This window comes from Leucopleurus acutus, assembly GCF_964270905.1.
Source record: "Leucopleurus acutus genome assembly, chromosome: 13".
Lineage (NCBI taxonomy): Eukaryota > Metazoa > Chordata > Mammalia > Artiodactyla > Delphinidae > Leucopleurus > Leucopleurus acutus.
The window spans coordinates 64,383,932-64,397,079 of NC_139155.1; the positions used below are offsets into that span (position 1 = coordinate 64,383,932).

The 13,148-nt window shown below is 56.0% G+C and overlaps 1 protein-coding gene across 5 annotated transcripts in view; it reads left to right on the forward strand.

Moving 5' to 3' along the window:
* PI4KA (phosphatidylinositol 4-kinase alpha) overlaps nucleotides 1-13,148 on the forward strand; it is a 95,297-nt gene that overhangs the window by 36,990 nt on the left and 45,159 nt on the right. For all 5 annotated transcript variants that reach the window (XM_082853416.1, XM_082853417.1, XM_082853418.1 and 2 more), the window contains 10 exons: nucleotides 1,106-1,202; nucleotides 2,308-2,499; nucleotides 2,848-2,948; nucleotides 3,733-3,862; nucleotides 4,584-4,716; nucleotides 5,699-5,794; nucleotides 6,155-6,338; nucleotides 6,747-6,850; nucleotides 8,667-8,835; nucleotides 10,466-10,516. In XM_082853416.1, coding sequence (XP_082709542.1) covers nucleotides 1,106-1,202; nucleotides 2,308-2,499; nucleotides 2,848-2,948; nucleotides 3,733-3,862; nucleotides 4,584-4,716; nucleotides 5,699-5,794; nucleotides 6,155-6,338; nucleotides 6,747-6,850; nucleotides 8,667-8,835; nucleotides 10,466-10,516 — 1,257 coding nt within the window. The remainder of the gene's footprint in view (nucleotides 1-1,105; nucleotides 1,203-2,307; nucleotides 2,500-2,847; nucleotides 2,949-3,732; nucleotides 3,863-4,583; nucleotides 4,717-5,698; nucleotides 5,795-6,154; nucleotides 6,339-6,746; nucleotides 6,851-8,666; nucleotides 8,836-10,465; nucleotides 10,517-13,148) is intronic.

Here is a 13,148-nt window from a genome sequence, read left to right on the forward strand (position 1 = left end):
CCAGGAGGCCAGGGCTGGAGCTGGGCTGGCAGGCACAGCAGCCAGACGTGTTGGGCCCGAGTGCCGTCCGTGGTGAAGAGCTGGCTTGGGTCCTGAGGGGAGAGGAATGCCAGGAACATGGGGCTTTGGGGCCCTTTTCCCCGTGGAACAGAGCAGTTTCTCATATTTTGTTTCATAATTTGGACTTTAGTGTAAATGTCCATTTGAAGAATTGGTTTTGTGGCTAAATAAAAGCTCGAACCCGAGTCACTGCAGGATAATCCTCCTCCTCATCCACCTTCACTGGCAGTGACCGTGCTTATTATGTGCCAGATGTGACTCCCTCTCCTTGAACCCACGGCACACCCACTCTCAGCCGGGAAGACAGAGGCTGGCAGGGCCTTCATCACACAGCTCTGGGGCCCTGGGGCCGGGCTGCACCGCCCAGGTTCCTCCCTCCTTGCTCTGGGGTGGGACCCCTGCTCACCTTAACCTCAGCCAGTGTCACATCTGCCCTGCAGGGAGTCATGAGGACTGTGCCTGTAGGGCCATTCGCGCAGCGCCCTCTGATGGCACCGGTGCCCATGGGACACGGCCTCCACCAGCCTCGCCCCACAGGCCCCTTCCCGCTGTGGATTTGCCTCCGCATCTGCCTTCCCCGCGCTTACCTGTGTCAGAACTTTTGTAAATCGTGCCTTTCCATTGCACTAGACTGAGGGTGCAGAAAAATTAACAGCATCTTACTCAACTCACTAGACCTCGGATGAATTTTTTTCCCCAGAAGAAAACTAGCGTCACATTTTAGATGAGATTGCTAAAGAAAATTTAAAGTGAATTTTAGTTACAAAACGTAGGCCGAATCCGAAGGTGCCCCAGCTGTCGTGTCTATGACTGAGGGGGACAGGGTGCAATGTGGTCTTGTGGCCCTGTGGCTCCTGCACCCCCACTCTCCTTGTTCAAAGATGCCTGGAGAGGGTGAGCCCTCAGTGAGAGGAGGTGGTCTATCCTCCAGGGGCCTGGGGCTGCTCCCTGCAGGCATCTCTGGGCAGCGTGAGCGTAGGAGGGAGGAGGGAGTCACTGCAGTGACCGGCGGTGCCAGTCACGCGTCCCATGCCTCTACCCGCAGGCCAACCCCAGCGCCGACCTCTACTACAGCGTGTTCAGCGACCCCCTCTATGTGGCCACATTCAAGATGCTACGGGACACTCTGTACTACATGAAAGGTGAGGGTGGGGTCCTGCCCTTGTGCCAGGGCCGCTTCACAGCATCTGCAAGGAACGTGGATACGTTCCTGGGAGAAGCAGGCGATGAGGGACATGCACCTGTCGTCCTGCCCCCGGTGCTGCCAGCAGCGCAGCCTCTTTGGTGGGTGTGTCTCCTCGGCTGATGTCTGACACGGACGTGTGGGGTCGTCCTGATCCCCTGGTCAGGCATACAGTCTAATGTGTCTGCCTTACATGTTTCAAAACATTAAAAAAATGAGAAAACGAGGCAGTCGTGATCTTACAACTCAGAATAATTTGTCAGTAGCGGAGCTCACACACGGAGTTAGCAGTTCCTTCCAGGCTCTCTTGTGTGTTTTAAACACAGTTTTCCTAGGCTCTTCCCTTAAGTTGCTGAATGTGCTTCATAAACAAAAGCTTTGATGACCACATGGTGTCCTGTGGGTGTCCCATAATCTCCTTAGCTGTTTTCCTGATCTGATTCCAAGCACTGCTGGGGCCTGAACCTGGTTGGGGCCACCATGAGGGCTAGGTTCCTGAAAAGCGGCAGGTGCTGGCTGCTCGGCCTGACCCCGGAGCCTGTGGCCTCCCCTAGCCAGTCTGCTGCTGGCTTTCTTGGCCAGTCTGCCCTCTGCCTGTGCCGTCTCTCGGGTCCCCTGCACTGTCCAGGCCCGAGGACGAGAGCTGCGAGAGGCTGCAGACTGGGTGCCTTCCTGTGCAGGGGGTCCTCCTCGGGCTGCATCCAGCTTTCCCACATCTGATAACTGACGCCCTTTTTAGAAAGTATCACAGGAGTACTTTTCGTTAATCAGACCAGTTCTGGTGATGGCACTCCCCAGGTTGTGTCTCGTGTTCAGGTTTGAGTGTATTGACAGCTTAAAACAAAGCATGGCTCGCATTTCGCTGGGAGGTGACCATTCTGAGTGTCAGGTAGCATGTGTGCAGGGCTGGCGTGCGTGCCCGTCCTGGCTCGCCCCAGCCCGCCCCAGCCGGCCTTCCTGGAAGCATGGTAGCCAGCAGCAGCTCCCTCTCCCTGGGTGTCTGTCGCAAGGGAAAGACCATGGCTGCTCACAGCCTGAATCTGTGCCCGCTCTCCCTCCTGCAGACCTGCCCACCTCCTTTGTGAAGGAGGTCCATGACTTCGTGCTGGAGCAGTTCAACACCAGCCAGGGGGAGCTCCAGAAGATCCTGCACGACATGGACCGGACCCACAGCGAGCTGAGCCCCCTGAAGCTGCGCTGCCAGGCCAGTGCCGCCTGCGTAGACCTCATGGTGTGGGCTGTGAAGGACGAGCAGGGTGGGTTCCCCGTGCCACCGCCTGGCGTGTCCTCCGCTTATGAGGAGAGGAGGGGGCTCAGGGCGGAAGATGGTGCTGGTCCAGGAAGGTGGGGGTTCGGGGGGAGCCACGCTCAGGACACGGGACAGGGTGGGGGCTGGCAGCGGACGGATAGCCCACCCCGCAGGATGGTGTCGTCATAGCAGCAGGAAAGGAGCAGGGACGCCCACCTCCGACACTTTGTGGTGGAGCTGCTTCTCAGAGTTAGTGAGCCCGGGGTTTAGTCACGTTCTATTTTGACTGATGAAGGAGTTTTTGTGACCATTGGCCTTTGCTAAAGGTCCGTACCCTCCTCTGTTCTGAACTTAGGCGCAGAGAATCTGTGCATCAAGCTGTCTGAGAAGCTGCAGTCCAAGACATCCAGCAAGGTCATCATTGCTCACCTGCCCTTGCTCATCTGCTGTCTGCAGGTAAGTCTCACGGGCCCCGGTGGGGGTGGTTGGGGGCGCGGTGCTGACACCCGTCAGCAGGGCCTTCTTTTTTTTTTTTTTTTTTTTGCGGTATGCGGGCCTCCCACTGTTGTGGCCTCTCCCGTTGCGGAGCACAGGCTCCGGACGCACAGGCTCAGTGGCCATGGCTCACAGGCCCAGCCGCTCCACAGTACATGGGATCCTCCCAGACCGAGGCATGAACCCATGTCCCCTGCATCGGCAGGCGGACTCCCAACCACCGCCCCACCAGGGAAGCCCCAGCAGGGCCTTCTTGCCGTGGCCAGGCTGTGGCAGGCACCAGCAGCGAGGTCTGAGCTGCTGCCTCTAGGAACTTGAACTAGAGTCTGCTGTGGACAAGTTCAGTGCTGGGAGGCCACTGCTGACGGCCAGCAGGCTTTCTGCGAGTGGGGTCCAGGCACAGCCAAGTCCTGCGTTGTGAAGGCTGCCCTGCATCTGCCGGGTGTTCCCAAGGCCTCGGACACCAGCCTGCTGTGCCGAGACTCTGACCTTGTCCCAACCCCACTGACTTCACGTCTGCCGTTGTGTAAAAGTAATGCTTGGTGCCCTTTCTCCCCTAAGTTTCTTCTAAAAGAGATGGACACGCTTTAACAGTGAATCTCGCCTTTGGGTGGAGAGAGTCCCAACCACCCCCTTTCTGTCTTTGTGCCCCATGGCCGGGTGGCCCTTGGAAGTCTGATTGACTTGGTGTCTGAAGGGGTGGGCACCTCCCCTGCAGCCCCTGATGGCCTGCTGTGCGTTGCAGGGCCTGGGCCGCCTGTGCGAGAGGTTCCCGGTGGTGGTGCACTCGGTGACGCCATCCCTGCGGGACTTCCTGGTGGTCCCGTCCCCCGTGCTGGTGAAGTTGTACAAGTGCCACAGTCAGTACCACACAGGTAACTGGCCGAGAGGCCGCCATCCCTGGGCTGCTCCTCTGCCTTTTCCTCCCAAGGCTTCCCCTGCACAACTCCCTGGGGTGCCAGGCCTCCCTCCCGCTGCCACTGCCCCAGGCCCCGGTCCAGGCCTGCTCTTTTTGGCACCTGCCCTCTCTGGGGCATCCTGCAGTGTGCGTCCCATGTCCCAACGCTGGGCCTGGAGCTCTGTCCCCTCCGCTGCCACAGGCCCAGAGCACGGCTGGTGACCAATGTTAATTAAGTACCCTGCTGCGCACTCGGGTGCTGAAGTGGTATCACCATGCTTCCCCCAGTCCCACCAACGTAGTCCCACCCTTCAGGTGGAGAGACTCTGAGGGCCCTGCTCTCACGCTTGCCCACCCTTCCTGCCTTCCTGCTTGTGAGCTGGATGCCCTCAGGCCATGCCCTTGCCTTTCTGCTGGAGCTGAGCTCCTAGGGGCCAGGACTTCTGAATCATTTCTTAAGACGTTGCTGTTTTATGTATTCATTGCTTTGTAACTTAAGTGTGCTTCCTTGATTTAAACATTTGTTTCATTCTTTCTGTTCTCTGACACTTTGGATTCTGAAATGCTTGGTGAAGTCTTTGTAAAGTGATTGCTTTTATAGCTAAAGATGATTACATTTGATTTTGGTTTTGAATTTCAAACACGGGTATGGAAAGTGACAGGCATAACCAGATAGATATTTGAACTTTCACTTCCAGTTGCCGGCAATGATATAAAAATCAGCGTAACCAATGAGCATTCTGAGTCGACCCTGAATGTGGCGTCAGGGAAGAAGAGCCAGCCTTCCATGTACGAGCAGCTGCGGGACATTGCCATCGACAACGTCTGCAGGTGGGCGGCCTCAGGGGGTGAGGGGGACAGGGACGGGGTGTCAGGCAGAGCCAGAGACATTATTGTTCAGGGAAGCTTCTAAACCTGCACTGGATCCGAAAAGGGAGATTGCTACATGTTAAAGAAAAAAAAAAATTTCCTGCCTTTCTTTTCCTGATCATAAATGTAATAAAAAACAGAGAAAACCTGTGATTTGTAGAAAAGTAGACAGAAAAGAATTATCCCTTAGCCCATCATCCAGAGTGATGACACGTGGTCCTATTTCATCTTGTTTTCCGTGTGATTTTTGGTATAAATGAGAGGTTTTACATGCCCGAATGTCCCTTCGGCACCAGCTCCACCTGTGTGAACTCTTGCTGTCCACACTTGGGGACCAGATACATTCTGATTTGCAGGAGACGTACCTCTCCTTGTCTGAGTCCTGGCGCCTCGCTCTCGGGGCCATCGGGCTGGAGCCCAGCTACTCTGTCAGACTGTCTTCTCTGACTTTGTGGCCTGGGAGCCAAATGTGTGGGGAGCGAGAGATGCTTGTAAGATTTCATGCTCCTCAGGGCTGTTAGATTTCCCCTTCTCTAGAGCATAAGCATTTCTCCATACTATTAAAACCTCGATATGTAATTTTAACATTCCCTCAGCCACCGTGGGACCATCTGTCTTTCGAATCAGCTATTGTGACTTTTGTTGAGAAACGGAATTTTAAATTGGAATTGGCATGAGTATGACACCCTAAAGGAGACCGTTCTGGGCAAGATAATGAAGTTACTATTTTCAACTGAGATACTTGTCAAAGGGTGAAATCTACAGCTGTTCTTTGAATTCATTCTGTGTAATGATGTTCATTCAGATTTCTGGGGAAAGAGTATTCAGAGCGGGTCTTTAAACCTTGCAGACCCGAGACAGGAAAAACTCAACCAAAATCAAACACAAAATGCTCATCTGGTTATTCTGATGCCTCATTCTGCTTGGCCTCCTCCTTGCTCAGGTGCCTGAAGGCTGGCTTGACTGTGGACGCAGTGATCGTGGAGGCCTTCCTGGCCAGCCTCTCCAACCGGCTCTATATCTCCCAGGAGAGCGACAAGTACGTCCTGTCCTGTCCCGGGGGGTGGGGGCGGGGGCAGCTGGTCCTGTGCAGGCTCATGGGGCCGCTGGCATTTGCACGTCTGTGCCGCTTTCTGGCACGGAATAGCGTCGGGCATTGAGTCTGTCCCGCGATGTCTGCTGAAGCCCACCTTCGAATGTCCACCCTCGACACTGGGGGAAAAGACCTCTGTCTTCCTGCCTGGTGCTGGTGATTGCAGATCCCAGGCTGTCACTTTCAGATGGACGCTTCCTCTGAGAGACTGATGACCCTGGGGTCCAGGTCCTGGCTTCCAGCTTCATTTCCCTGCTGCGTGCTGGAGCACTATTCCCAGGGCGTGTCTGTCCTTCCCTCCCATAGGGATGCTCACCTGATTCCAGACCACACCATCCGAGCCTTGGGCCACATCGCAGTGGCCCTGAGGGACACCCCAAAAGTCATGGAGCCGATCCTGCAGATCCTACAGCAGAAGTTCTGCCAGCCCCCCTCCCCGCTTGACGTGCTCATCATTGACCAGCTTGGCTGCCTGGTCATCACCGGAAACGTAAGCACGGCCGGGAACCCACTCTCCCTGGGCAAGCTTCGCGAAACTCCTTGATTCCCAGGAATGTGAAACTACACATTAAGCTTACCCTGCGGAAGAGTTAAATGCTCCCAACTTTCTTAACACTGAATGGTGAGATTTTTTTCCAAGTAAAGGAGAATAGTGTAATGGTTCCAAGAGTGCCGGAGAAAGAGGTTTAAACTATTTTCTTGCCGATGTTAATAGAATGGAAATGGAACCGATTCCACTCTTGGTGTCTAAGTTGAGGTTTGCATAAACCTTTAGGAAGGGCTGGCCTTGATGCTATTTCAGGCCCCACTGTCCCTGGTCCCCAGTGTGTACCCTCTGGGTGTCCATGGAGGGCGCTTCCAGAGGAGATGTGGTCACGTGTCCCTCACTCTTTTCCAGCAATACATTTACCAGGAGGTGTGGAATCTCTTCCAGCAGATCAGCGTGAAGGCCAGCTCTGTTGTGTACTCTGCCACCAAAGATTACAAGGACCACGGCTACAGGTAAGTCTTCCCAACCTCATTGTTGCTCTCGATCCTTTGAAAATGTGAGATGTGAGAACTTGTCTTTTAAATAAACATCTTTTGTTACAAAAGCACTACATGTTAGAAATACATGTCCCAGGCGGGAATGACCCGCACAGGGCCGCCCCTGAGCTAGCATCTCTGAGCTCCTCACCCAGTGGGCACAGCGCCCCGGGTGACCGTGTTCTCACAGAGCAGCACCAGCCTTCCTGCCTGTCATCATCTTAGATGTCAGCATGGTGTCCATCAGGTGGCAGCGCCGCAATCTGTCTGGCCAGCCCTACGCCGCACATTAGGTAGTTTTCCAGTGTTTCTGCTGGTTGGTGCTGCATACCTGTGCGGTCTCGGATGCTCGCCTCAGGGTGGATTCAGAGGGCAAGGGAGGAGACGTTGACAGCCTTGGGTGTATGATGTTTGCGTGAGTCCTCGCCCTCCCCAGGGATGCCCCAAGGACAAGCCGCGTCCTCCTGTGTTTGGAGGATCTCATGGACTTGGTCAGATGAAGTCAGGAGGGTGGTGGGCAGGGCAGAGGTTCTCCTCTCCCCTCCTGACCACTCCACCCAGGGGAGGGGGTGGCAGTGCGGCTGTGTGAACTCAGGACATGCTCGTCTTCTCTGTGCCTTAACTTCCTCACCAGCTGTGTGGGTGTATGAGGCTGTGTGTATGCATGTGACAGCTCTCAGCACAATGGCTGCTTTTCTGCCTTCTCACTGCCGCTCCCACGGGAGCGCCAGCCACTGGAACGCAGGAGTGGCCTTAGGGGGCTGCCAGCTCACCTCCCTCTCCTGTCTGTCCGTTCTGGTCTCCGCAGTGACACTGACACACAGACCAAAACCTCTTCCCCTTGCATTTTGCTCCCAGAGCAGCTCCTGCGCCTCCTCGCCCCTCCCCTCCCTGTCTTTCCTTCTGACCTCTGATCCCGCCTCTGCCTCGCTGCTCGGCCCGTGCCATGTACGGAACTTACCAGTTCCTCATCTTCTGCCACATTTCCTTCCTAAAGCACTTTCTGACAGTGCCACCCACAGTGACTGGTCTCCCGCCGGAGGAGGCATCCACTGCCATCCGCTTCCCCCCCTAGAGATTTGTCTGGGAAGGGGTGCCTTTTGTCCTGGCTGCCGTTGCTCTGTGATTTTGGGGGCAGACAATGTGCTACATGCTTCACAGGGACTGTTTGATTCCCCCACACCCTGCAAGGAGGGAATTATTATCCTTGTTTACTCAGGAAGAAACTGGGCCTTAAAGACCTGAGCTACTTGGCACAGCCTGGCTGCAGCAGCATCCAGCTGACCTGGCACTCAGAGCCTGGCCGCCCTGCTGGTGTGCAGTGTCAGCTTCCTATTCAGGGTTTACATGGGGTGACAGGGTCGGGGCAGGTCGTCAGGACCACTGAGCACTTCCTGAGTGTCTGGTGTGAGCTGACCCTAACCTCAGCCCCAGGTGGAGGAGGAAGTGTCGTCAGGGTTTCCTGGGTGGTGGTGATGAAGGGAGACTGTAACTGGAGGGGAAGTGGGTACCCTGGAAGTGCCGGGGAGCGACATGCCCGTTCTCGGCTGCGTGGCCGCCCGGGCACTTGAAGGAAGTGTCCCGAGACTGTCAACACGCCCCAACACGCAGGCTCCTGGAAGCTGAGCAGCCCCTGGGCCCCCAACTTGTCTCAGGGGAGGTTGGGGTCTCTTCCGCAGCAGCTGACTTTCCTTCAGGGCTGGTATCCTCTGGTGGCATGTCCCTCGCCGTGGGGGTCTTCGTTCACAGTACTGGGGGCCGGCACTGTGGCCATGTCACTTCTCTCCCACAGGCACTGCTCACTGGCTGTGATCAATGCCCTGGCCAACATCGCGGCCAACATCCAGGATGAGCACCTGGTGGACGAGCTGCTCATGAACCTGCTGGAGCTGTTTGTGCAGCTGGGGCTGGAGGGCAAGCGGGCCAGTGAGAGAGCCAGTGAGAAGGGGCCCGCCCTGAAGGTAGGGCTCAGCCCTGGGCACCGCCTTGAAACCCGTGCTTTCTCCCTTTACCTGGTGCCATCAGGAACGGGGGACTGGTTCCTTCCCAGGGTGCTGGCGGGAGTGAACAGACAGACAAGGGGCTGCCCCTGCAGGCTTAGCGGGACAGGCATGGGAACAAAACAGGGGCGTCGGGTGGTCTCAAGGCCTCTCTGAGGTGGAAGCGAGTGAACAGCAGCCTCGAGTGAAAGTCTCACCTAGAGGCGAGGGGCTGGTGCAAACAGGGCCTGAGACCCTTTGCCCTGCTCAGCCCTGCCTTGCTCCCTGCCACAGCAGGCTAGGCCACTGTTCCTCTTGTCTCCTGAGTGGGGACCAGTTCCCCGTGCCCAGGAGATGGGGGCTTGAGGGTGTTGGGGAGACACCTGGAGCCCAAGGAGGCCGAGGCTGTACCCTGTTGAGGGCTCCAGGGCCCAGCTCCCCCACCCCCACCCCACCACTCTCACTGCATCTCCCGGGCTCAACACTCAGGTGTCCTGCTTCGTTCCTCGGCTGGGGTAGGGGCTCCTTGGGTGCCGAGCTGAGCTTGCCCATGCACCCACCCCCCACCTGCAGTGACAGGCCAGGTGTCTGTGGGGCAGCAGTGGGGGGTGGGGTGGGGTGGAGACTGGCCAACACACTGACCACCAGGAGCTGAGGACAGAAATCAAGAGCTGGGGGGACACCAGCTTAGGACTCTGTCCCCACCCCTGCGCGGCCATGGGGCCTCGGCAAGCTGTTCTGACCCTGTTCATCCCTGAAGATGGAGCAGCCCTGCTGCGGTGGGCAGTCGATGCCCTCATGGTCAACTGAGCAGCTGGGCTTCCCGAGCCGGGCTGCTCCTCATGTGTCTGGCCAGGTGGCTGACTTTTTACTTAGTTTTTTTTTTTTTTTGTGGTACGCGGGCCTCTCACTGTTGTGGCCTCTCCCGTTGTGGAGCACAGGCTCCGGACGCGCAGGCTCAGCGGCCATGGCTCACGGGCCCAGCCGCTCCGCGGCATGTGGGATCTTCCTGGACCGGGGCACGAACCCGTGTCCCCTGCATCGGCAGGCAGACTCTCAACCACTGTGCCACCAGGGAAGCCCTACTTAGTTATTTTTAAGTAACCCCCAAATTTTCCCAGACTTGGAAAGAATGTGTATTCATTATAGAAAAGATACAGAAACCTATAATTAGTAGAGTAAAAATTTCTCTCCTTAGAGCCAATCGTCGTTAACCTTTTGACAGACTTTCTCCTAGGTGTTTTATGCAAATCTATTTATTTTACGTAGTTGGCACTGTGTGAGAGCATACTTTCTTACATTTAACGTTTGATCTGGGCACTTTTTAAGGTGACAGTGCTTTTCAGAGCACAGTCTCTGTAACAGCTTGTGATATTTGTGCAGAGTTGTCACGGTTTATGTAATCCTTCTCCTGTTTGACATTCAAATTGTTTCCCTCTTTTGCTGTTAAGATGATGCATCTTTATATGTGTTTCTCTGTATATCTTTTTCATTGTTTCGTGTAGATTAAGGAATTTCAGTTTTCATGACACTGTGTCAGGTCTTTTTTTTTTTTTCCTTTTCAATGAAAGAAGCGCGGGCTCATCAGTGACTCAGTTCTGTTCTCCTCCAGGCCTCCAGCAGCGCGGGGAACCTGGGCGTCCTCATCCCCGTGATCGCTGTGGTAAGTACCCGCCCATTGGTGTCTTGGACTCAGGTGCGGTGCTCGTGCTGAGTGCTGCCCAGAGACCTGCAGCGAGTTCCCTGAAAGGTGCTGTTCTGAGGCTGCAGGGATCCTGCAGCTGTGGCTGTGTCTTCGATCTTCTGCGACTGCCCCGTGGGCATGTGCCTGCTGTGGCCTTGCTGCCTCGCCCCCTTTCTCCATGCTTGGCCGAACCCCTGGCCAGCTGACCAGGACTCTACTGCCCGTTCCTCGGGTGTCGGGGTCTGACTTAGGTTTTCCCTGAGCTCCCACCCGGCTCAGGTGCCTCTGACTATGGCCTGCAGGTGCTGCTTCCAACCCCTCCCCCCACCCCCAGCCCCCCATAGTGAGCCTGGGGCCTCTGGTTGGTGCCTGGGCCTTGGGGCTGCAGCCCTTGGTGCCCTGTCGGGGATGGCTCAGGCCTGTCTCTGCCGCAGCACTGCCGCAGTCAAGGGCCATCCGTCTTGTCCTGTCTCAGCCTGCGGCCACTTCTTCCCAAATGGCCCTTACGGATGTCACTTTTCCTGGCCCAGGCGTTCCCAGCTGCCAGACCTGAGCCAGGCCCGCGCCCGGCTTTGTTTCATTGGTGATTCTCGAGCTCCCACTTAGCCTGCCTTCTGCTTAAGCCCCTGCTTCCGCCTCCAGTTCTCCCTCTTCGTTCGAGCATTTACGTGGGTGTCCCCGCACGTGGAGAGGTTGACCTCCGGCTGCATGGTGACCCAGGGGCGTCGAGGCCCGGTGGGCGGTTGGGGAGCCCTCTCCTATCTCTGCAAAGTAGTTTCGGTCTCTGCTTCTGTGGGCATTTGTCATTTGAGTCTGGGGACCGTTGGGAGTCCAGTGTCAGCCGGCCAAGGCGGATGAGAACCGGCAGCTAACTGGCTTATCATCCCTGGCTCTGATAGTGAGACTGATAGTCGCGGACTATGTCTGGGCTGGGGGGGTGGGGTTCCGTCTCTGGCCACCCCCACCCTCTGCCTGTCCCCTCCTCCCTCCCCCGAAGGTGGCTGACTCAGCCGGGCTCCAGGACAGCATCTCTCCCCAAGCGTGCTGCAGGGTTGGAGCTTGGGCTTGCCTCATGCCTCCCACTTTCCCCGGGAGCCCTCCCACCTCTCCCTGCGGTCAGGGCCCCCACAGCCCCTCGAGGGCCTGTGGGTTGCTGGGACCCTGCCGGTTTACACCAGCACCCACAGGTCGGTTTCTAAAGACGTCATGGTTGACGTCGACTCGCGCACAGTGCATTGAGAAGCGCCACGAGGACACTTTGTTGGCCTGGAGGGAAGGGCAAGGGGCATGAAGTCCTTGGCCCGTGGAGGGCTCCATGGAGAGCAGGTTTGGTAGACAGGGAGCACGCCCGGGGGGCCTCTCAAGTTAACGAGTTCTGGGATATTTGAGCCCCACAGTTCTCTGACCCGTGTGTATGCCTGTGAGCTTGTAAGTGTGCTTGGCGGTTGTTGTTTGGAGTTTAATAAATGCATGGAAGAAGTCTATAGGGGACACTTCGCACTTTGGGGGAGCGATGACTTGTAGGTTTGGTTGGGGGCACACCAGTTTTAGGGTCACTGGGGCCGGAGTTGGACTCCTGGCCCTGCATGTGGGGTCCTGGGAGAGTGTCCCAGTCTCTCCGCACCTGCTCTGCCAGCAGAGTGTCTCAAAAAGATGGGGTGACTTTCTGTGGGGCTGGTGCGTCAGGGCAGGTAGATATGTTAGCAGTGATAGGCTAGCACATGCTCACCTGAAACACCCGTGTCTCCTCCAATACGGTGACCTTTACATGAACGGAATAAGTATCGTCGTGTCAACAAGTTAATGGTTATATTGTGGAGGAGAAAACAAATATTTGATTCTGTTGCTCAACACAGAGCCCAGATGCCATGGTTCTTGCCTCTGCTCTCTGGTTCTAGCCCTCACCCTAACCCTGGACCTTCTGGGAGAAACTAACTTCCATAGTTTTTTTGTTTGTTTGCTTGAACGTTTTATACTTAAAAAAATTTTTTTTTAAATTTTTTATTTTAAAGAAAAAGATACTCTGTTTTGGATTTTTCGATGACACAGTGTCTTCAGTGACTTAGTTGAGTGGACGTGGCAGTGGGTCTGGGCAGGAAGCATGGGTTTCTGCCCTAATGCAGCTGTTCCCGTATCAGTGATCTTGGGAGCCTGGGGTGGGGGCGCCAGCTCACATGGCCTCCGAGGCTCCTTCCTGCCTGCGTTTGGTGGTCTTTGTCCTGTGACTCTGTGATGCTCTTCAGAAATGTCACTGATTCCATTGCTTGAACCTATAGCTGGAGACATAGTTGCCCTGCTGTCACAAAGCGTGGAAAATGTCCATGCACTCCACTCGGCCGGGCACCCAGGCCACTTGCAGCTTGTGTGGCCTTGGACAGGTTATTCTCTTGGTGCCTGTAAAAGGATGTTTGGGGACTAACACTTTCGGTCATAGACCTGTGTGAAAGCTGCTCCCTCTTCCTCGTAGAGATGGTGTCTGTCCTCAAGGGTTTGTACTTCACCTCAGGAAGGGAAGGGGGAGGGGCCCAGGTAGGCCCCCAGTTAGGGACCCCTGGGCTGGAAGTGGTAGCCCAGGCACTGACCTGAACCCCTTCGAGACAGTAACCCACTT